This window comes from Lytechinus pictus, chromosome 12 (genome assembly GCF_037042905.1).
Source record: "Lytechinus pictus isolate F3 Inbred chromosome 12, Lp3.0, whole genome shotgun sequence".
Taxonomy (NCBI): domain Eukaryota; kingdom Metazoa; phylum Echinodermata; class Echinoidea; order Temnopleuroida; family Toxopneustidae; genus Lytechinus; species Lytechinus pictus.
In genome coordinates, this window is record NC_087256.1 from 18,657,744 (window position 1) to 18,681,367 (window position 23,624).

Sequence of the window (23,624 nt, forward strand, 5' to 3'; positions counted from 1 at the left end):
CATCTACTCAAGATCATTGTCTTCCTCCTTAATGACAACACCTGTGCCCTGTCTTACAAAGAGTTATGTAATTGATCCTATCAACCACAACTATGGAAAGCCAGCAATGTCAACATTTAACATGCATGTTTGTTCAAAATATTTTCTAGATTTCTTGAACATTCTGTATGCTTCTCTTTGTTTATAAAAAGAAATTGTGCAAATTTCCTGTAAAAAAAAAATTATGACATTGTTGAATTTCCATTTAATGTAGTAAGATGAGGCCCAGATTATACACTCTACAAACAGACTCGTTACAAATTTACTAGACGTACATGTAGATGAAGGGTCAAATAGGTGCAACAGAACTATTATCTTAGTCATAGTTGGATTTTTCTTGGTCAAATTTGACTAGAACATGGTTATTGCTGACTCAAGAATAGTGAAGAAAAATGTAGGATTAGACATATCAGCTGCACCAAGATGATTAGTGATCTAATCATTTTTAATAAATCCAGATTGGCTGCGAATAGTGACCAGCCAAATATTAGATTTAGATTTAAACCTTGTTGATTTAAATATAAATCTAGAAGATTTGAATTTAAATCTTTTGAGATCTTTTCTAGAGTGCATACCAACCAATCAAATATGCATGCATCCACAATCAAAAGCTCTATTAATAGCTATTAACGCACACGTACATTATTTCTAGCAAACATTCTCTTTCAAATACATGTACTTCTATATCTACTCCTACTTTATAACTTAAATCCTTAAAGGTCAAGTTCACCCCAGAATAATGTTGATTTGAATAAATAGAGAAAAATCAAACCAGCACAACGCTGAAAATTTCATCAAAATTGGATGTAAAAAAAGAAAGTTATGGCATTATAAAGTTTCGCTTATTTTTCACAAAACAGTGATATGCACAACTCAGTGACATGCAAATGAGTCAGTCGATGATGTCCATCACTCACTATTTCTTTTGTTTTTTATTGCTTGAATTATACAATATTTCATTTTTTACAGATATGACAATAAGGACCAACTTGACTGAACGATGTAATATTAAAGAATAATTCCACATGTTCAGGGAGGAATTAATCGTTGTTTCAGATAACAATGAGGAGAAAATTAGAATATTTCATTATTTCATATAATAAAATACAGGAGAAAGAGTGAGTGGATGATGTCATCAGTCTCTTCAATTGCATACGACCATGATGTGCATATAACTATTTTGTAAAATTAAGTGAAACTTTAAAAAGTCATAACTTTCTTATTATACATTCGATTTTTATGAAATTTTCAGTATTATGCTTGTTGGATTTTTCTCTTTTTATTAAAATCAACTTTTTGTTGGGGTGGACTTGTCTTTTAAATATTCAGGTTTGTTTTTGCAATATCTTATTACTGCTGTAATTTAGAGAGACCAACCACTGCCCATTCATAGGCTTCATCTTTCTTCTTCTTCAAAAAGTAGTTCTACATCTACTCCGGATTAAACCATCCTCAAACATTCAGGTTTGTTTAAAAAGGAAAAAGGAGTATTAATTACACAGTAATCTGACGAGGCTTGGTCAAATTATATTCTTCAAACACTGATGACTTATACCTGTGTATTAAATAAAAAATCATTAAAACAACGAAAATAAGAACACTTGATCCGTGGGAACATTCCAAATACCTCTCCTGCATGCGTAAAACCGAATAAAATTTCCAATTATGATGACATACATGTGTAATGTCCGGAAATGGTATCTTTTGGAAATTCTTGATTTTACATTATAGTTGGATCTTATAGCAAAACAACATATTATAATTCTACAGCAAAAAAATATTGTTGATGTAAGGTTTTGAACATTTGGTCACTCTTCTGCCCTTTATAAATGGTGATTCAGGGAATAATTTTGCTTTACAAATATGAATAGCATTCTTGGTCATAAGAGAAAAGCTCTCAGCTAAGTAATGTGCAGTCCTATGTAAAAATATGCTATGCAAAAGACTATATGCATAGCAGTCTTTCAAAAATGTGGAGAAAATTGCGATGCGATACCAGGAAAATTATTCCCTGGTGATTTATTATTCTACTCTTTAAAATGCACAGTGTAAGTTTTCATAGCGCTGCATAGAAACTGATGGGAGATATGTGATCAATTCTAATCATTTCATGAAAAAGTCACCTGAAATAAGAGTGGAAAGTCTAGTAAATTCTCACACGGATATTTTCATAGAAGTTAGAAAACGTATCAATTCTTGCTATCACTACAGAACCTTATCTGTAAATTGCGCTACATAAAACAACAGACAGTTTATATGTAGAACCCTAATTAAGCTTGGCAACATGGCCCAAGACACAAGTGTCTGCATGCGAGAATGATTTATAACGAAACGGAAAAGACTGATCAAAATATCCCGTGATCTACATGCACATGAGGGGGAAGTTCTCCTGCTTCTCCCTCGAGAATGTTGCAGACGCTGTTTTAGCATCCTGTCTGGATTAAAATATTCACAGCTAGGTTGCCCCCTTCTCCGTGCCGCAGTGCTCCAGACAAAATTTGGAGTTCGGGGTATAGCTAATTTAAGGTAGTGATGGATTGGTGCTATCAGTTTCGTTAAATTAAAGCGGGATTGCCTCGGGGAAGAGACGGAAAAAGTAAAACTATTTCGACTTTTGCATGGCCTGGCGAGAGAAAAAATGGAGAGGTGTAGACAAGAAGTGATGATGGTGTTTATTAAATATATCGTTTCAAAGTTTGAGTACATGAGGACTGGAGAACACATTCATGCACAAGTAGGAGCAAAGATATAAATTGTTTTCCCATCAAGACTAGCCCCCCCCCCTTCTCCTCTTCACCCAAGTCCCATCTTTTCTCTTTCTTTCTCTTCACATTTGTCCATCATATCCTCTTCTCTCTCTCTCTCTCCCTCCCCTCACAAAAAACTCTTTCCCTAGTTCCCTCCATGCTCTATCTCATGTACATGTATACTCTGCATCTGTGTCCTTTTCTCAACTTTCTTTATCTCTCTCTCTCTCTCTTTCTCTCCCTTCCTCTGCCTTTCCCTTATTCTCTCTCAATGCAATTTCCTTCCAAAATCCTCCCTTTCTGTTTGTTTTTCTTGACATCTCCCCCCTCCCACAATCTTTTTTTTCTTTTTTTTCTTTATATCAAACCCATTTTAGCTTTAGGACTGACTATTTTTATCTAAAATGCAGGGAGACAAGTAGGACACTTACACAGTATGCATGCACATTATTACCAAAAGTCTGCTGCAAATGTTTGACACAGATGATCAAACATAGTGCAGCTATATACAGTGCGTCCCACAAAAAAGGAAACCCGTTTTCAGGGATACATTTCCAAATTATCAAACATGTTTTAATATGAACTGATACTGATGGTAAGAGTGGAATCTCATCTTTAATTTGAGACCAACAGCTTAGCAAATCATTCACGCATGGCAGGTTACAAACAATAAATATTGAGGCCTATCAGAAATGATTTGCGCAGAAACTCACGTAAGAATCTGAATCGACACTCATTTCAGGGATCACTGAGAGAAACTTAACAAAGAATACAAAAGAAATGCTATAAAATGAGGCAATCGTCGAATAAGCACAGTTGTCGTATCACAAACCAATCTTGTCCAATTTTTCAGCGCAACCTGATTTTGACATTAAAATTTCAGACTCGTCTTGCTCATTAATGCGTGAAGTGTTCGTCACAGACAAGGTATCAAAATGTAGAGGAATAATTGAATTGTATGATGAAATTGTATGTAAATGAAATATTATAAAATCAATTTGCATTTGAAGAAAAAAGATGTGGGAATCCCAGTTTTCTTTTTTCTGGGACACACTGTATATAAACTAAATCACATTCAGCAAATAAGGTTGTACACTCATGTTGCTGACGATGACTCCAGAGCATGATGTACAGTATTAAAGCAAATGTGCAAACCGAACACTGGCATCATTCCTAATTCAGAACAATGATCTTGAGAGGGGTTGAAGAAAGCAATAATCTTCAAATCATGAATGATGATCGGTCGATGAATGAGGTTGCTTTATTTCAAATATAATATTGCATGACAATGATTATCATTTATATATCCCTGCTGAACATCTACATGTAATTACATTCTTTTAAGAGGAGGGAGCCAGTAGTGAGTACATGCAAGTCTCATGTTTTTGATGTATCAACATGCAATGCGTAATGAGCCAACAAATTTGAGGGGGCTCGATATGGCGTATCACATAAAAGTAATAAAAACATACGAGCAAGAGACATTTTTATTTTAACTACATAAATCCAAGTTTGTGATAGATTTTGACATAATATTCAGAAAATAATATAATATTTCATCCTTTTCCCTAACCTTTTCTCTTTTTTTCTTGGTCTTGAATTTTTTTTTTTTTTTTTTTTTTTTGGGGGGGGGGGGGGGGCAAGAGCCCTCCCATGTGTACGCCAGTGTCTATATACCACATTCAAATCATGAATTTTGGGGTGCAGTGCTGTGCATTTGGGATGCATCCCTTTTTACACGTAAAACAAGAAAATCGCCATGAAATGCGTTCTTTCCGAAGTGAAAGCTGTGGCGAGGATTTTGATAAGCTATAATACCAAGGTATGCATCAAATTGGTTTAGATTGTTATGTCATGATAAAAAGCAGATGTGACCTCTCCATCTGTGCAATCCAAGTAAATTTTGAGGGGTTTAAACTAAGACTGGCTATAAAAGATTTCTTTAAAATGGGGGAGAGATGGTCATGATTATAGTGAGGATATTCTTTCCATAATAGGACCACTTTCAAATACACCTGCGTTAGCACCACTCATGAATCTTGATCCATATGGAGAGCGAGCATGACCCTTACACTCGGGCAGGCCTGTACTTGCTTTAATCCAGAAAGTAAAATCCAGAAATATGGTGAAAACAGGGCTGGATTCCGAACAACAGGTTCGTCATAATCATCCCCAGAATCATTAGACGAAATGTCAATGGATCTTCGGGGAGCTTGCCTAGTCTCGCATCATGAATAAAATTGATCAGTATGCTAATGAGACTCAATGCACAGCATCAATTCATTGCATTTATCCATTTCCTCCCAGCTTTTATTTTCTGTTCCTTCCTCCCTTTTCTTTTTCTTCTTTTTATCCATAATCGGATAGGACAGTGAATGCTAGAGGGGGCTGTTCAGACCCAGAGCAATTAGCCAACTACGGAAATCTATTTACAAAACACTTGTCATCTGATATTTAATTTGTTCATCCTTGTGTGGACCAATTACTTCTTTACAAATAATGATAGCCTCAGTGCAATCCAATCTCTGTCTATTCATTATGTAATTGTGGTGGAAATTGGTTTTATAAAACAGAACATTTACAAATACTAAAAAACAAAATCATGAATAAACCATGTCCTCCCTTTACTACTTAGCACAGTTGAACCAGGAAGTCCCACCAAACTCCCTGGTTGTACATTATATAGTGTACCACACAACATTTATGTATTGTAAATGGCCTCATTTTTTATCTTGATCCACTGGTTCACACACAGCAAAAACAATGGTGTAAACATTACATTAGTTGATGTTGTGAGAAGACTCCAGCAATCATTTAAAGCTTGTGTTAAATTCAAAGAGTTAGTTCAACACACATAACACATTTTTTTTTTTTTGGAGGCTACTTTTTTACAACCTACTGCCTAATTCTGCAACATGAAATATGCTTTAACACTGCAGTGAATGGGGTTTTCTGGGGCTTTTTTAGCATTTGAGGGGTGAAATGGCCCAAGCCACCATGTACTTTTCTGTGGTACCAATTTCCAGGATTACATGATTGGTATCAAATTAACTTTTATGATTTAGAATGGGCATGAGCACGTTTTCCCCTTGAGTGTGAATGGGGCTACTTTGTAAACTCCCTGTGCAGTACATGTAGGTGAGAATACCAAGGAGGAAGACTAATTGGTATGAATAACATGCATTCAAGAGAATGGCTCGAGTGTAAATCGATTCAAAGAAATAATAAGATTTTGGAAAGGTCACATTGATATTCTAAGCAGCATAGAAAACAAATGAGATAAAAATAGAAGTCTCTACAAAGGACAGGGAAGATTAATTACGATATTAAAAAAAATATTTTTATTTTGCATGAATGGATGCAATACATGTAGATATGTGTTACCTTTATTTCAATTTTGAATAATGACATAGGTTAAATACATTCACACATTAAAGTTAAGGATTTTGTTTCAACAATACCTTTTAATTCAAACCAATAGGCCTATCTTTGATGAAAGACTATTAAAAAGTATTAGTAAAAGGAAATACATTATTGATTACATCCATTTACGCAATAGAAATAGATAAAAAATCTTGTCACCTCCAGCTGCAAAAGACATCAGTGCCTTCGTGGAATACAGCAATCGATCATTAAACCATATATTCAAGTTGTGCATATTTACAGATCTTGATCTCTCTGAATTCATGAATAAAAGAGTCTAGAGAGAGAGTCGGTCGAGAGGAATAATTCATTGATTGCGTTCAAACCCATAATGCATGCATATGGGGCATGAGGTGCATACTTATTCATAGTTGTACAAAGCTATCTTGATTCATATCTACTCCGTTTAACTAATGGAAAAGAAAGAATATACTGAAATCTGCATGCATATAGACAGCAGAGGCATAACATAAAAATCCCTGAGCCCGTTTTTACCGTACAGATTTTCTCCTAAGCCAGAAGTTCAGGTTGATTAACTTTCATATTCAGTTAACCTCCAAATTACATTGAAGAGTTTGGTTGTTCACATAAGCAGCAATTTTCTCAACAGAAGATGGAACAAAATGGTACATGCCTAATGACAGACAATTAAGATTATGTAACCAAAAAATCCTTGAAACATGGAGCTTCATTTCCTGTACATGTATGTTCTCTGACCATGTAATGAGTGGATACCATTATTTAGGGAAATAGTAGGAAAGTCATAACAAATTGAATAATTCAACTGAGAGTCATACGTGTACTTCAAATAAAAATGTGTTTATAGGACTACACACTAATGTGTGGCCCAAAAACGTCATCTTTCTTTTATATAAATGTGAAGGCATATATTTTCATGAGGGAACATATTATTACAATCTTTTGCACTGGCAATTTTCGCTTTGATTCTTTGACGTTATAACAAGATCACCTGTATTTGAAAATAGTGAACATTTATATCATGTCATATCCATCATGAATACATGTAGAAGCTCATGATGCAGCAAAGAAAGGAAACAGAAAATTAAATATGGAAATAATAATTGAAATAGTAAGAAAAGTGGGGGTGGTGAGACTTACATACTGGAAATCTTATCTGAATAGCCCAAGGTTTTCAGTGAGATTTTCGAAGGTGCTATGAACAAAATTGCACACTCAAAATGATTGCCTTTAATCTTTCCCACACCAGCAATTTCCCTTTAAAAAGAGAGAGAGAGTAACAGCGAATCGCTGTCCTTATGGAAACGCAGACTGATCATTCTTGGCGTGCAGGGTTTCATTTTAGTCTTCCTCAGATAACAAATAATGAGGAGACAATGAATATTGATAACTAATCTCCCCTATCTATAAAAGCCACAGGCAGACGAGAGTTCACTAAGGAAAATTAGACCGTGATATTGTGAGAAAAGAGACTGGGACAAGGAAACAGGAGGGGTTGGACACCGACGACAATAAATTATACAAGTTATTATTGTCAACAAGAAAATCAGTCTGCTGGTATGAGCCTACTCTCTGATATTGCACATGGATACTATAAATGGAATGAAGATAAGTAGGCTCAAACAAATGAAGAAAAGTTATATAAACTAATGAACAATTGTGTTTATGAAAATTAACCATAAAACTGTGTGATTGCTAAGTGAGGGAAAATATAAAAGGGGGACATATTGTTTTGTTTTGTTTTAGCATGAGCATCATAGTACCTGCAATTTAGATTAACTATTTAGAGCTACATGTACATGTAGTTGCATGGTTTGAAGAGGAAAGTCAGATTGACGGACCGAAGACTCAGATAGCATGGTTTGCTCAGCATCAAAAGTGTCAAATAGCACAATGCCCGACTTGTGATTATTCCTTCCTTAAGACAAATTCTGCAACTTTGATGTGACCGCACTTGTGAACGTACTTGTGGCATTGTAAAAATATTAAGGCTAATATGCCTAATTCGAGCACTCTGATTGGTTGTTGCTTCCACCAAACATGCTTCAAATCTTAGATCTTCGCGGATGGAGATTTGACCCGAACCCGTCACAGTTTCAACACTAGAATCAGCAAGCCTGCTGTTTCTACAGAAGCTTCTCCAATTTGTGTGAGGGCCACACATTCTATGTTCATGTAACATTTTGTAAAAAATAGCCTCTTGCCTCCAGCAACCAACTACAGTGAGAAGAGGCATTATGGTATATACTCTTCAAGAATAAAACCCAAAGAGTATGATTAAAGTTGAAAACAGAGGGAAATAATTATCGTTACAAAAGTGGAAATGTCATACCAGGTATTGGCCTCTTGGGTTGTAAGAACGGAAAGGAGGCAAGGGGAGAAGATTCTGCTGCTAAAATAAATATAGGAAACAAAACTGAAATCCATTATGATTATGAATAAATCCCAAAGCAGATTGTAGGGGTTGAGTACTCAGTGTTACATTTATTATTTAAAGAACACAACCATTATGATTATGAATATGAATCTTTGATCTGGAAAGCACTTTATACTATTATAGGGAATGCTGCAAGAAAATATTTGTCATTGTAAATTTTTGTTGCCATTTTACAGTTGACATATTACTTTTAACTACAGCACGTAGAGTTCCTTGATGTAAGAACCAGAGCAATAATCAAATACAAATTTGCAATACATGACATGACATGATTTATTTTCGGATTCAAAATAGACTTGCAATTGGTTGCAATAATTGCAAGTTTCTGCAGAGGGGAATTTGAGACACAGTTTTGATGTACATGTATTACCTACATGTAGTGCTGTTTAACAGCAGAATTCTTTTGTCATCATTAATTTGTCTGGTAAAGGCCGGGTCAGGTACATCAGGGACTCAAAGTAGTGATTATGTATGAATTTCAATGACATGTGCTGATTGAAAACAATGTATTTCAGCTCAAACAGTGTTACGTCTCACAAAAATATGTGTCCTCGTTTATCTCTCTCTTTCTCTTGGAGACACCTCGAACGATTCCACGACTCTACCGATTCTATTCTAAGAAAAACTAGATTAGGAATGATCGGCAATGGGTATTCAACTAGGGTTGATTCAATGGATTGGGAAATATATCAATGCAGGCGGTTACACATTAGGTGAAATGCACACAACCGAAGCCATTCGCTTTCGGAAAATGGGATCGCATCAAGGAAGTACGATGTAGACGGCTCGGGGATACACTCTGGTGGCAGAGACATCTCAGTAGGCACTGTCTCTAATAATGAATAATGATGCCAGGAGTTTGATTTTTTTTTCCTTGGACTGAACACTGCATTCAGTGACATGGTCTCCCTTCCTGTTTAAATGTCATTGGTGTTGTGTCCAGTTGCGCTTCAGAATGCATGCAACCCTCTCCTCTTTCCCTTTCATCGTCTTCCTTAGTCTTTGCCCCTTTTATGTCTATTTTTCTTGCTATCGCTTACGTCTCTTGTTATCGTGAAGATGGAAGTTCCTTTGTCCTGAATTTTTCTCAACTGAATTTTGTCTCTGCTGAATGTTCCCTTTCTACTGCGCTCACTTTCATCTCCTCATCTTCTTTTTTTTTTTTGCTCGATCTCTCTTTACTGAATTACAATCTATCTTTCTCTCTTTATTTTTTGCTCTCTTCATTGACTTTATTATATTTGAGTGTGTAGACTCACACTATGCCCCCTCCCCATTCTTTCCCTTATTTTGTGTTCATTTCTCTCACCTTCTTTCCATCTTATCTCTTATCTCTCCCTCTTTCCCCTTGTCCCTCCTTCCTCTCTTTACCTCTCTCTTCACACATTCTTGCCCTCTCTTCTCTTCTCTCTTCCAGATCTCTCTCCTTTCCTCTCTCTGACTTTGACCACCTCTCCCTCACCTTCCCCACTCTAGTCTCTACCCCCCCCCCCCCCTCTCTCCACTTACTCTTGCCCTATGCACCAATCTCTCTCTTTCCTTTCTCCCCCCCCCCCCCTCTCTCTCCCATTCTCCATCCTGTTTCTTCCTCCTTCCCCTATCTTCCATCCTCTCCATCCATCCATCCATCTACTCTCCTCTCCACATCCCTCTCCCATTACTCATTCATACTGCTCTAATTTCTTTTATATACCCTTTTGTCTCCCTCGACCAAAAACAGTGCAGAGAGATCAGCTCAGTCTATTCAGGCTTGATTAAAACCAGGAAGCATTCCCCTCCTCATCTCAAATCTGGGCCAGTCAATTAGATTAGTAAACTCTCTAATAAGATGAAAATCTACTTCCATGATTAAGGAAAATACCTCAAATAGTCCCACGGCTCCCAACAATTAGCTGTTTGCGCACTCAAGTACGAACAATGTACACTGAACATGACTTTCTGCTGCAAATATGTTAACATGGATTAGTCTGCGACCATAGACTCTTATCAAACATTGCATAAAAAATGATATTGGGTCAGATGCATAAAAAGTAGCAATTGCTTCAAGCACAAGCAGTTGCTAGCCAAGCAAAAGACCATGCCTCAGCAATTGCTTTATTTCGTATGCATAACCCTTTGCTAGTACTTGAACCCTTTTCTTGCCTTCAGAAAACAATTGCTAGTGGTTTGAACAATAGCAACGTGACGCTGGTGCGAACATGACTCACAGAAAAGGCAGGACCTTTTAAAGCAAAATGTGTGGCAGTGCAAATTGCCGCTTCTTTCATATAACATCCTTTCCTTAGACGTGGTGTCAAACTAACTAGGAAGAAAACATGTACATGTAGGCTACTATACACCTTGGGATTTTCTCTCAGGTGCATAAACATGATTAAAAAACGCAAACGCCCTGATCAAGCAAACGCTCATGCTGCTCTGATGGAGCTTGAAAAACCCAAGCAAGTGTTATAACGCGCAAGTAAAATGTTCGCTTTATGCATATGCTTTTTAGCAATAGCTTAATCGTCAAGGAAGTGCTAATAGTCAGTTAGAGATGGCTTAATACTAGCAAATTATTTCTACGCATACAGAATCATGCAAAAGCCTAGCAAAAGCAATAGCTACTTTTTATGCATCTGACCCAATGACTTGAATGCAGCCTAAATATGACAAACAAAACAAACTATGACACAATATCATGCATGATTTTGATCAGGGATTTGAACGTAAAAACCAAAAGTTTCCTGCCTTGTCTACGTACACGTACATTTGAGCAGTGAATAAGAACCTGTCCATCAACCGTGTATGTGACATTTTCTAGTTTGACGCATACAAGTAGAACTCCAATATTGTTAATGCATGTGTTCACTCTTCTTATACATTGCATAGATTATTCAGACAAGATTCCTTATTATGTGACCATCAGGCTCAAAAGTCGCTAGGCAACGTTCTCTGAAGGAGGCCAATATCTTTTTGTTTTAAATGGCCGACAAATCTAAAAGAGAAGCTTCCCTGTACCTACCATAAATATCTGGGATTAGCTTTTAAAGATAATTTGAGGGAGAGTTCGATATTTTTTGTTGTTGAAAATGTTCTTCTTGCTTTTAATATATGCTTATATGCCATACATATATTTAAGTTTTAGTGCCATTTAAAACGTTCACTCACATTCATGACCCACACAATGATACAAATACACTAAAAAAATGTTGAACATACTTTTTCCCAAGTTATATCATAACCCTAAAATATGCAAGATCACTAGTATGTTATGATTAGATATGTTTTGCAAAGATTCCCCCCCCCCCACCTGATCTCTTGTGCACTAGTATCATCTTCGTTACTAAAGACACGGCGGCCATAGTTCTCATTTATAGTATGATCACTAGTTAAAAATAGCTAGTCATCAATTTCCTCTCACTAGGCTATTACTGTGCAGAACATAATTATCATTAATATAGAATGTTTCTTTTTATTTTTGTTCATACATTCAACCTTGCTAGCTGCAGGATGGGGGGCATGAACCTATATTTTATGTAATATGGGCTGATTCAGTTGGAGGAATGCTGCGGAAGCCATACAACTTAACAGAGGTTAAAAGTGACAAGAAATAAACAGTACTATCTAAAAAATTTAATTTTTTCTCTCTCTTAAACAAATAACAAGCGCAGGAAAAAAGTCATCACTCCAAGAGTGGTGATATTCTTTCTTTACAAATAGTAAGATAAGCATATCCAGTATTTTTTTTTTTTCATTTTTTGTGTAAAGAAAAATATTTGTCATCATTTTGAGCAAGCAATACGTTATCTTTAAAAAAGACCCAACATTTGCAATGAAACATAAAAACAAAGTTTAAAGCCTGAACATAGAACTAATTTCCGTCATTGCTTGTTTTTGTTTTTCGGAGGGGGGGGGGTTGAGTGGCTCAGGGTCATTTTATATACATGTACAACCCTATAATTTCACCTACCTTTTGGATGCCCAGGACCAGAGGGAACCAAATGTTGCTCTATCGTCTTTAGAAAACATAGAAGAGGAACGATGGAACGTTGGAATAGCTGACAAGTCTTGCTCTCCATTTGACCAGATTCCAGGTGCGAGATTAAACACTTATCGGAACGCATCGACGCTAACACTTCACACATACCTGAAAAGAGGTGTAGAAATGGTATTGATTATTAAGATGTATAAGGTATCAGCATTGAAGCTGTAAACACCTTCACACATACCTGTAAAGAGGTGTACATGTAGATATGGTATTGATTTTTAAGGTGTAAGGTAAAAGCTTTGATGTTTATACACTTCCACATGTTCCTACAAAGAAGTGTATATATGGTATTGAATTTTAAGGTGTAAGGTATGAGCATTGACACTAACACTTCCACACATACCTTCAAAGAGGTGTACAAGTAGATATATATATATTATTGATTTTTTTAATAAGGTGGAATATATATAAAAGCATCATCACGAACACTTCCACACATATACCTGCAAAGGGTTTAGATATAATATTAATGTCCAGGTGAAAAGCTGATACATCATGCTAATACTGTACACATGCTTGCAGAGAACTGTCCTGCAAAACAATAACATAACCAGCAAAGCTTATATAAAACAAAGTTCATAAAGATTAGGTGAATCCTCCAAAAGTGACACCATTCCAATTCATTCCTATATTACTAGTATATGATGAGGAAGACATGAATGAAAATGTACTTTACTGGATAAATTTTGCAATTTCACATTAAAATTTATATACATGTAGATCTGGTGCACAATCGAAATAAAATATCTGCCTTTTTTCTTTTAGATTCTGAAGCATTTCAGGATATTATCTCTGTCCAGCTTTCTGATAAACTATCACTACATTTTTAAATACATGCTCTACACATTAAGGCCTTTTTACAGAAAAATAAGAAATTACTGAGAGACCATACTAGATGTTTCAAAGATAAAATTTCAAATTCATACAAGAATATATAGCTTACATTTTTTTAAAGCTACATGTATAATTTTGTAACAATGGGTAATAAGATTGGTTCATTTTTTCTTTAAAAGAGGCCTTAAGAACATATATCGTGCAATATTGTGATTGGATATCAGAAAGTATAAATTACTCAAAACTATAATTCACATTATTAACCCTAACCCTAACCAAATCTTCAGACAAGCTTAAAAAACACTAATGTACTTTTTAGAATACAACATATGTCCAAAGACAATAAAATTAATCATTGTAAATTATTTTTCAATCCTTTCAATTCTAACTGAACCTTACCTCTGTCCCATACAGCTAGTACAGTCCTGAGTTGAAGGGACGTTGCAAGGCTGTGCAACGCCTTCAGGGCACCTTGTGACAAACGATTCTTTTGTTCTGAAAATTGAAGTGAAAGTGATAGATACAAATCTAAATTCATTCCTCTTCATCTTCTGAATTCCAAGGTTACACAAAGATACTACAAGGGGAAGATCGGACAGAACATAGACCGCGCAATGAAACGCTTGGGAAGAGCGCCCTACAGCGTTGAGTAAGTAGCGACCTTTTTTTACCTTTGTGTATCGGGATCTGGTTGTGTACAAAACATATGAGAGAAATGGTGAAGGGGTGAAGGAATAGAAGATTTTTACATTTTAAGATTTTATTTCTTCAAATATTTGTTTTAAATTAGAGATGAATATATTTCAGAATTTTCTGGGTGGAATTATTCCCACACACCACCCTTGTGCCCTCTCCAAAATCCCCTCTTAATTTCCAATATGTTTTTAATACACAGCTGTGCGAAGGTTTACTTACTCAACGCTAGTTGGCGTCCTTCCCCATGAGCATTTATCGAGCGTTTCAAAAAATTGCTGAAGTGTCCGATCTTCCTCCTGTAAATCTTTTGGTTGTACATTATAAGGTAGTTTCAGACTGCCTCAAAGTTTGTCAGTGTGAAAGCAAATTACGCGTAATCTCCCTGAAAGGAAAGTACGGACTTGTTAAAATTACGAGAACTTTCAGTGGGATTTTTCCACGGTCGCAGGCATTTTGACAGTGTGAAAGCAAATTACTGGAACTTTTAGCCCAGTGTGTAAATGGGCGCAGTCACCGTGTGTGGCTGCTGATCCGGCAATTTTGAATCTGGCGCCTTGCTTGCTTTATCAGACCAAATTGCCCATGCTCGTAACTTCAGGAACTTATCCCGAAGCAAATGTTTAGGGGCGGTGTGAATGCAGAAATAATAAACAGGTATTCTTTAGCCTCAAAAAGTTCTTGTAATTAAACAAGGATTCTTGTGATTGAGGCGGTTTGAAACCACCTATAGAAACAGTATCATTAGACGTTAATAGATTGGAGTTGCTGGCTGCTACCCTGTTTGGCATTCAGCCATTTAAGGGATAGAGCAACATCTACATGTATCTGGGGCTGCACTGTGGCTGCACTGGCTGCCATTCCCACAATCAATTTGGCAAGATGAATTTTCAGAGTATTCCTGTTTCAGATTTACTTTTTCAAATAATAAAACAAGGATGGAATTTTTTTAAAGAAAACAACCTTTTGACTTTCCAAGAAAACCCAGATTCCCCAACAAAATCCTTGAGCTACTACAGATGTTGCAAAGTTTAGAGATGCAATTTGAGAACCCTCTTCTTCGTGCTTCAGGCCAGGGCGATTGATTAGAGCATGCGGTTACCTATACAAGATGAAATCTGCATTTCTCTATCCTATATGCCCGAGTCACATCACCAAAACCAATTCCAAACCAACCAAAGCTTTTATTTTAATCTGCATCCAAAACCTAGCTTTTCTCTCTCCAATACGCCTACATAGAGACTAATCATATACTACAACGTGTAATATGCATTTCTGATGAATCAATACTGTAAGAAATAGATGAGGGCGAGCAGCGATTTCCCACTCATGAGAGTCAAAATCGCCCCTAACATTCCCCAAAATGAATGCTTTGTGGCAACCATCTATTCTACATTATATAAAAGTCGCCTCAAGATATGCCACAAAACAATAGTTAAGAAAGTTCAAGAAATAGCAGAATAATAAAAAATGCTTGCATAACTGCTTGTTGCATAAAAAAGGAGAGCTTAAATGAAATAGTCCCCAAAATTCAGCAGTTGCCCAAAATGTTGTAACAAAAACAATAAAGAATTAAAAAAAATATTTCCTATCCTCAGCATTTGTTATAAATACTATTCATTTAAGATTTAGTCTTCTGAAAATATTCAAATTTGTACTAAAACTGTATAAAGATAAAATTTAATAATGAAAGTGAGATCATAATATCATACATGTACATACTGTACATGAAACTGGAACAAATTTCTGACTTGCTCAGCCCAAGTTGCATCATGTACAGTATATTTTATAGCAATATATATTACATATCTACTACCTTTAATAAGAAGACTATGTATACTTATCACTTTGATTCATAATGAAATATGTCAATATACGCCAGTTACAAGTTGTGTAAATTCAATCAATAGTTACGTTCACTGTAAAGAGTAGGTCTCTTTAAAAGGTTGATATTACATTCGATGCATATTGTATTACAGAGGCACTTGTGTGCATTTCTTCTGGATCGAAAATTTCCAAGTAATATTTGTCACTATATTTTTCTTGTTAATGCAGGGGTGACAGATCCTTTTAGAAAATTTTCATAGCAATTGCAAATTAAGTGTAAATATGTAAGTCAAAGTTAACTTCTTGGTCATCAGTCTGATTCCTTTATAAAGAAACTACATGTACAGGTATCACTGTCTCAAAATGAATGGAAAGGGTTGTTTTAAATATACGAACTGGTGTTCACTGTTTGATATCATCAAAATAATAAACATTTGGTAATCTACTGAGAATTTCATGCACACACAAACAGTAATACATGTATGTGGGCTACACGCAAACGGCTAGCCCAAACGTTTCAGATATTTTCATCAAAAGAATATTAAGCTTTGGCAGTGATATCAGAGGGCTATTTTTTATTTTTTACACGAATATCCCAAAAAACTTTTGAAAGCTCACAATTATTCTCATATTTCTTACAACTGGAATATTACTATACTTAAAGGACATATGTATGTAGGCATGCCAGGGGTTCAAAAGCCTCTTCTTAATGAAGGTTTACAAATTTATGCCTATCTCCCCACAATCTCATCAAACTAATGAGAACATCAAACAGCATTATTTATTATTTACATCTCCAATAAGATTTCATAACTACTAACTCTAGATCAGTATTGAGAAAAGTACATGTACTGTATGTATCTGAGGGTGTTTTTTCCATCTCTGCAGGACAGGGATTTATATTTTTCAGTAATGGCATGGTAAGGCCTAAAGGTACAAAGTAGGTATTGGTTGTTGCTTTAAAAATACAAAAATAACCATCATTTATGTGCACGAAATCTACTCATCAAACTGCAAAAAGGTTTCTTCTAATTTTTTTTTTTTACTGTAGTCACTGATATTTTTTATACTGTACATGTAAGTTATTGAAATCCTTACATTAGATTTGCTCACAGCAAATTCATCAACAGTGCAAATTACTGACAAGATAATTCATGAAAGATTCCCGAGATCTCCAATGTAAATGCAATGCACGTCACTCCACTTGCATTTTCTACATCTTTGCGATTGGGTTTTAACTTGAAATCAATATTACCGTCGGATGACCCTTATTTTTTAAACAACAATGGAAGCCCAAGAAGGCTCCATCCCCAAGTGATGCTAAATGGAAAACATCGGAGCATCGAAATGTCAATGGAAATCAAATTGCAATCCTTTGTTGAAGATGTCAGATTCTTGTGTCGATGGGGCCAAGTTTCAAGAGTTGCCAAGCAGTTGTTCCCAAAACATCAGTATTGATTACTATTTGTGCTCAATGCAATGTCAGCTCAAGAAAAATCTCACTACCGTTTTTGCCATGAAGTTACATGTAAATGTAGACACCAACTTAATAGAGGGAAGCTTTTATAGAAGGTAATTGTGACAAATTATAAGTCCATACACACATACTGTTTATCTATGGACTGTTGGGTAATGTAACTCCTATAGGCTTTGTACAGGTATCAAGTAGTTGAATAGTCAACAGGGTAATATGTTATTTCAAGTATGGTGTTGATATTTTTAAAAATACATCTTCATGCTGATTTTGATCTCCAACCTCAATAACTACAAACCTGAAATCACAATTTTCAAAATCTATACATTGTAGGGGACGGTGTTGGTGGTTGAGGAAACAACACAAAAATCTTCTTTTTTTTTATTCTGAACAAAATTGGGAGATTTGCTCCTGTTGACTGGAGGAAGTTGAATAAAATGAATACAAAAAAGTGATAACAGAGGTATATCATAATAAAACTGATATGCACACATGTATTTGTTAAATTCTTTACCTTTGGTACAAGACGACTCCATGACCCAAACTATAGTTAAGGCTGCAAGGTCATCCACCTGCAATATATGACCCAAGACTTCATCAACATGATCCAAGCCATTGGACTTCCACAGAATCTGTTGAAGTCCATTTCCAAGGTTAGCCCCAAACTCCTGCCACAGCTGCTCAAAATAGAGTCCACAGAGCTGTTGTCGGGTACCCTGGGTCAGGGAATCGCCCCATCGGACTGACTTCCGATGGGACGTGTCCCGGGATTTAAGACCACTTCCACTGCTAGATGATGAAGGCCCTGATGTCTTTGACTTCCAGCTGGTGTCCACTGCGGCGGGTTTGTCCCTTGTGGTCTTGACCACTTGCCTCTGCAGTAGATTGGTTGATGTTGCAACTGCTCCAAGAAGTTTCAAAATGAATTCCTCCTCATACATTTCAACATGGCAGAGAGGAGAAGTCCTCCCTGATAGGTCCAAAGCTTTGTGGTCTTTGAGATCCAACATTGCACTTAAAACAGTACTACTTGATGTGAAGGATACTGATGCTGTCTCACTATCCGTCTCATCTGAACTACCTTCAGATAAGCTTTCAAAGTATTCTTGCCAGTCAAATGTGAAACCTGGTGTTTTGACAGCACAAAGCAACTTAGAGTTGGCCGTTAGGAAATTTAGAGTTCTAATTGCGACTGGACGTGACCTTTCCTTTGCCAAGATGGTCAGTAGACGATTGCACGTGTAGGGTATACAGGAGAGTACAGCACCATCTCTGTTCAAGAAAGGGCTATCTTTTGTTGTCGAGTCTGATGCTTCTGATAAGAACAAGAAACGTTCCAATAGAACAGTAGGTCTTGCTAGTAGTCTATTGAACTCCTCCATTCCGCGTCCCACATTAAACAAGAGTTCCTGTGACATTGAACTTGCATGGTTGAATGCTAGCACCCGAATACCTGTGTATATTAACCTATGCAACCACAACAAAACGCAGTCTCTCCAGTAATATAGCGTGTTGCTCATATTTGTAAGGTCTGAACGGAGTTGCGGGAGAAGCAATTGCAGCCATTTGTCAGAATGAAGCTGATGCTGAATCGAAGACCAATCATTGAGCTGTGTCCGTAAGTGTTCACATAGACTTGGCAAGTATTCTAATTTTGTGGATGGGTCTGAACACTCACAATTCTCCAGGGATTTTAAGGTGTTCTGTTCAACCAGAACTAAACCTTGGACACTGGTCACCAACTCCCGTAACTGCGATGCCCTATACATGCAGTCTCTGATTAGCTGCAGTCGTGCCCTCTGAACCAAAAGCGCATGCAAATCTGAGTAATGATGAGCTATTGACACACTATACTTGTTGTGAATGAATGCTGATGATACCCTTCCACGAGTACGCAGACATGGTCTGTTCTGTGGTTTCAAGAGCTCAAAGCATTCCTCCAGGATCTGGACACTATGTGAGATCTCCTCCTTTGAGTAATGTGGTAGACATGACGGTGTACTATGGGCTTGGGGCCTTGGTGCTGGAGATGCTGTAGCTGCTGTTGCAGCAATGGTGGGTAGTAATTCTCCCTGTGGGGTACCAGGGGATGGTGGTGGGGTGTCAAGATCAAGAGCTGGGGTACCATGGAGAACTTGTAGGGGAGGCAAGCGACGCACGGGCGGTTCCACCATCGTGGCACCTGGATCCATTTTTAAGACATTAATCTGAAATGAGATAAAGAGAGACAAAAATACATGTAATTACATGCAGCAAAAGGCTATATTCTGTTACTGCAATGTACTTGTGATTTGAGTGCAGGTATTTTTCTTTCAACTGCTGAAAATTTTCATCTAATCGGTGTGATGGCAAGAGAAAGTTCTTTTTACACAATCAGAAAAAAGAACAGAGATGTGCTGTACAATGCTATTTCTTCACGGTACAATTTCACTTGAGCATTGTCGTGCTGCATCAGCAATTCTGCTATGTACGACAAAGCTTGTGGTATCACAAGTGAACGCTTTAAATACAAAAACAAAGATTTTTGTCCTGATTGCTAAAAAGAATTGTTCTCAAATGTTTGCCCTACTTCAATTTCTTCCCACTATAGTAATAACGTCATCAATATCTTCCACATTTCCGTTAATTACTATTCTAAACAAAACCATAGAGCTAACCCAATTTACAGTTGGCTTTGACGATTTCAACTTAGTTTACCACAATTACTTCTTTAGATTCTTGAAAACATTTTGACACATATGTACAAAAAAAAACAGATAAAATTCCTCAGCAGCTGAACACGAGTTCCACCTACATTGTCCCGTTGCATTTTGCGTTTCTAGTGATCTGTCAGCGGTGCAAATATTGTTAAGATAAAAGCTCTCTGACTATATTATTTATGGCTGATTAGAGTAGATCCATCACTGCATGTTCCTCTAAAAGACAGACAAGATGGTTCTAAATTGATTTGTGTGATGAAGACGACACAGAAGGGGTCATTTACACTGGGAATGAAATCCCATCGGTTGTCTTCACATTGCAGCGTTTTATCCACAGCCTAATACATGTATGTACACATCCAATATTCCTTACATATAGGAAGACAATGTAATGAAAACAAAAAAATCAAACTCTACTGAGCATCTCTGCAGTATACATCGCACTCGGCTTCAGTGCATAGACCAGTTTGTAGTCATGTTCCTAATGAGTTCTATTAAATGTCAACAGATATTTTATAACATATAGCAGTCTTTTTGTGCACTAATGATCATATTAAAGCACTGTAATAGAGGAGCATCACAAATTGCTTTCTATCCACTCATTCAAAGGTGAATATCTCCAGGGGTATATCATTGAATGCACCATCACTGAATTTGTGAACGATTGTATAGATCATTCCAATTTACAGATGCACCTTTCCACCACAAGCTCCTAGAAAAGAGTTATTCCTTTCACTCACTTTTATAGTAAAAGGGGAATCCAGCCTTGGTCATAACATGTTGTGTTGGAAAGGAGAATACTGGTAATAAATAAAACAGAATGGTGGAAGTTTGAAAGAAATCAGACAGACAATAAAAAAGTCATGGCTGCTTTAAAATTTGGATCCCTAAGACTATGTAGATTTCAAATTCGCAACTGGGTAAGTAAATTATGACAAGGGGCAAGGACAACTTTCCCATAGGCCATGTACTTACATGTATATCAGCAATTTGTGGTTTTCTCCTAAGGGGCAATAATCTGAATATAACTCAGGTAGTATATTGTTTTTTATATCCTACATAGATTGAATCCTGTATAGTGATTGGTTCAAATAGCATCATGTGACCGAATATATTTCAACTATGATGTTGCGTGACGTCAGACCTCGATATATTTTTCGCTATACCAATATTCTGACGTCACTATTTCAGAAAACTGGATATTTAGCTAAACTCTCGGGCGCACCGGCCAGCGAGCTCTCTCTCCCGGGCAAGTCCCGCGATGCGTCGGCGCAGGCACTCATCTGCGTTCCGCTGAGCGCGGTGGCTCTGAGAAAAGTAGCTAGGTAATTCAAGGCAAGTACAGTAACCTGACTTTGCAATCTCAGCGCAAAGATTTTGGTTATAAATTATTAAAAGTAGGATATAAAACAAATATATCAGGCGTTTCATTCGAAAGCATAGTGGGAATTATTAATCCTCGGTTGGACTGGCAAACTACTATTTTTCCCTCGGGGCTTCGCCCCTCGGGAAAAATAGTAATTGCCAGACCAACCTTGGATAAATAATTCCACTATACTTTCTCAAAGCCTGATATATTTATTTAATGTCCTCATTAAATAAAGATATAATTTAAACTACCGGTAAAACTTTTGAAAAAATGTAATTTTAGCCATTTTATGTATTGGAGACTTGGAGTACATGGAAGAGTAGTCCTTGCCTTCCATCACTATGACATCACGCCGCCAATTTAAAGACTCCATGGGTAGAGTACATGTAATCACCAATATTTACAACTTTTAGAAATTCATAACTTCCTTAATACTGTTTGTCCGATATTGTTCAAACTTTCACCTTTCAACTTTTTATTATTTTTCTTTTTCCTCTAAAAACAAGTTTTTATTTGGGTTTGATTCCCCTTTAATGAGGCTCAGTGTCTGCATAATTTGAGAATTGCTATGTCAGGCAAGTTTCATGTTGCTCGGTTTTAGATTAAGGTACAGATGACCTTTACCTACACATGCTCATAATATATTTATGAACTTGCTTTATTATTATTCTTCTGGTTTTCGATAAATGGACTATCGATTCATACACACAAATGACAAGTAGTTCACAAGCACAAATCAACTCCACAACTCAAAAAAGATTATCCACTATGAATGTCTTTCATCGGTCTTTCTGTTGTCCAAATGGTAGTTCAACTCCAATAAATATTTTATATAATGATGTAAATGGTACAATGTTTATCCCTACCCAACATCAGGGGTTTTTCCCTTCAATATGTTCACGTCCAGTATAGTGTGAATAATGTGATGGGGATCGCTATGGTGATCGCTATGGTGGAAGAAGTCAGTTTAGAGAATAAGCAGGTGAAAAGATATACTGTAGTGTAAAGGATGCAAAACAATAGTTTTCTATCCTGCTATCAGCTACATGTAAATCTATGAAAATGGACTAAAGTGTAAAACTAAAAACAGTCCTTCACGTTTATAATTTCGTGGAGCTCAATAAATCGCTCTCCTTATTTTTTGAGGAGCTCAATTGAGCTCCTCAGAATCGCTCTCCTTGAGGAGCTCAAATCAATTCAATACAATACATGTATGATAAATTGTAGATTTTTCTTAACATCGTATATGCAATAGCTGTGTAGCTATTAATTAATCTGTGGTGAAAGTAGGCCTGGGTCAATACGTTTACAAAATATCGCGCTCCTGCTAAAAATAAAAAATAAAAAAAATTGCTAAAATTTCACATTTTAAATCTTTAAATCCATGAAATGGCCATCTATTTTCCATAATTCCTTGAAATTATTTTGATTTAGTTGAAAACTATCAGAAAAATGAAGAATATTCACCTCTTTCCCGAATCTGATTTGAATTTAAACTCGGTAAATATTGTAGTCCCATATGTAGATTTTCATGGCAACACCATGGAAGTCTACACGTGGGACTACAATATTTACAGAGCGCGATTTTTTGTTCTCCTTATTTTTTTTAGGAGCGCGGTAGGAGCGCCGGCGCGATCGCGCTCCTCAAAAATGAAGGTCTGTAAAAACAATATTAGTTTCATTATCCTTATATCTGTGATATCACTGGCAATGGACTACCGCTATATAAAGTGAATGGGTAAACATGCAATGTACATTGTTGTTCATGTACATGTACATACACAGTAAAAGGATCATGCTCATCTTGAAAGCATTATTCATAAGCATGTTCTTTCGGTGTTATTGTGCCTGGAGCTGAATAACAGGAGAGGATATCAAACCATCTTGACCCCAATCCTACATCCTGGTTGCGGCTTTATCAATGTTTCATTTGCTAAAAAAAATATCGCATCAAAGGGGATGAACATGCGTGGGTAGAACCTGAGAAATGTCTCCTTTTGACTAGAGATTCAGCTAAATAATACTGTAAAAGTGTAAAGTAAACTAAGGGAGCTTGTCAAAAGTCCATGCACCGTT

At 36.5% G+C, this 23,624-nt stretch overlaps 1 protein-coding gene across 1 annotated transcript; it reads right to left on the reverse strand.

The window, feature by feature from the left end:
* Positions 1-9,790: 9,790 nt before the first annotated feature.
* On the reverse strand, positions 9,791-19,683 carry LOC129273641 (uncharacterized). The gene is made up of 3 exons (XM_054910708.2): positions 17,995-19,683; positions 13,886-13,981; positions 9,791-12,751 (listed from the first exon to the last, which is right to left on the reverse strand). The coding sequence occupies exons 1-3, from the start codon at positions 19,670-19,672 to the stop codon at positions 12,567-12,569; spliced, it is 1,959 nt and encodes a 652-aa protein (XP_054766683.2). The 5' UTR covers positions 19,673-19,683; the 3' UTR covers positions 9,791-12,566.
* Between the last annotated feature and the right edge of the window lie 3,941 nt (positions 19,684-23,624).

Excerpts from the sequence above, each read along its gene's own strand:
- LOC129273641 (XM_054910708.2), bottom strand. The coding sequence starts at position 19,672 with ATGGATCCAGGTGCCACGATGGTGGAACCGCCCGTGCGTCGCTTGCCT. Across the intron at positions 13,982-17,994 it reads GGAGTCGTCTTGTACCAAAG|AACAAAAGAATCGTTTGTCA; the intron begins GTAAAGAATTTA and ends TTCAATTTTCAG. Across the intron at positions 12,752-13,885 it reads ACTAGCTGTATGGGACAGAG|GTATGTGTGAAGTGTTAGCG; the intron begins GTAAGGTTCAGT and ends ACCTCTTTTCAG.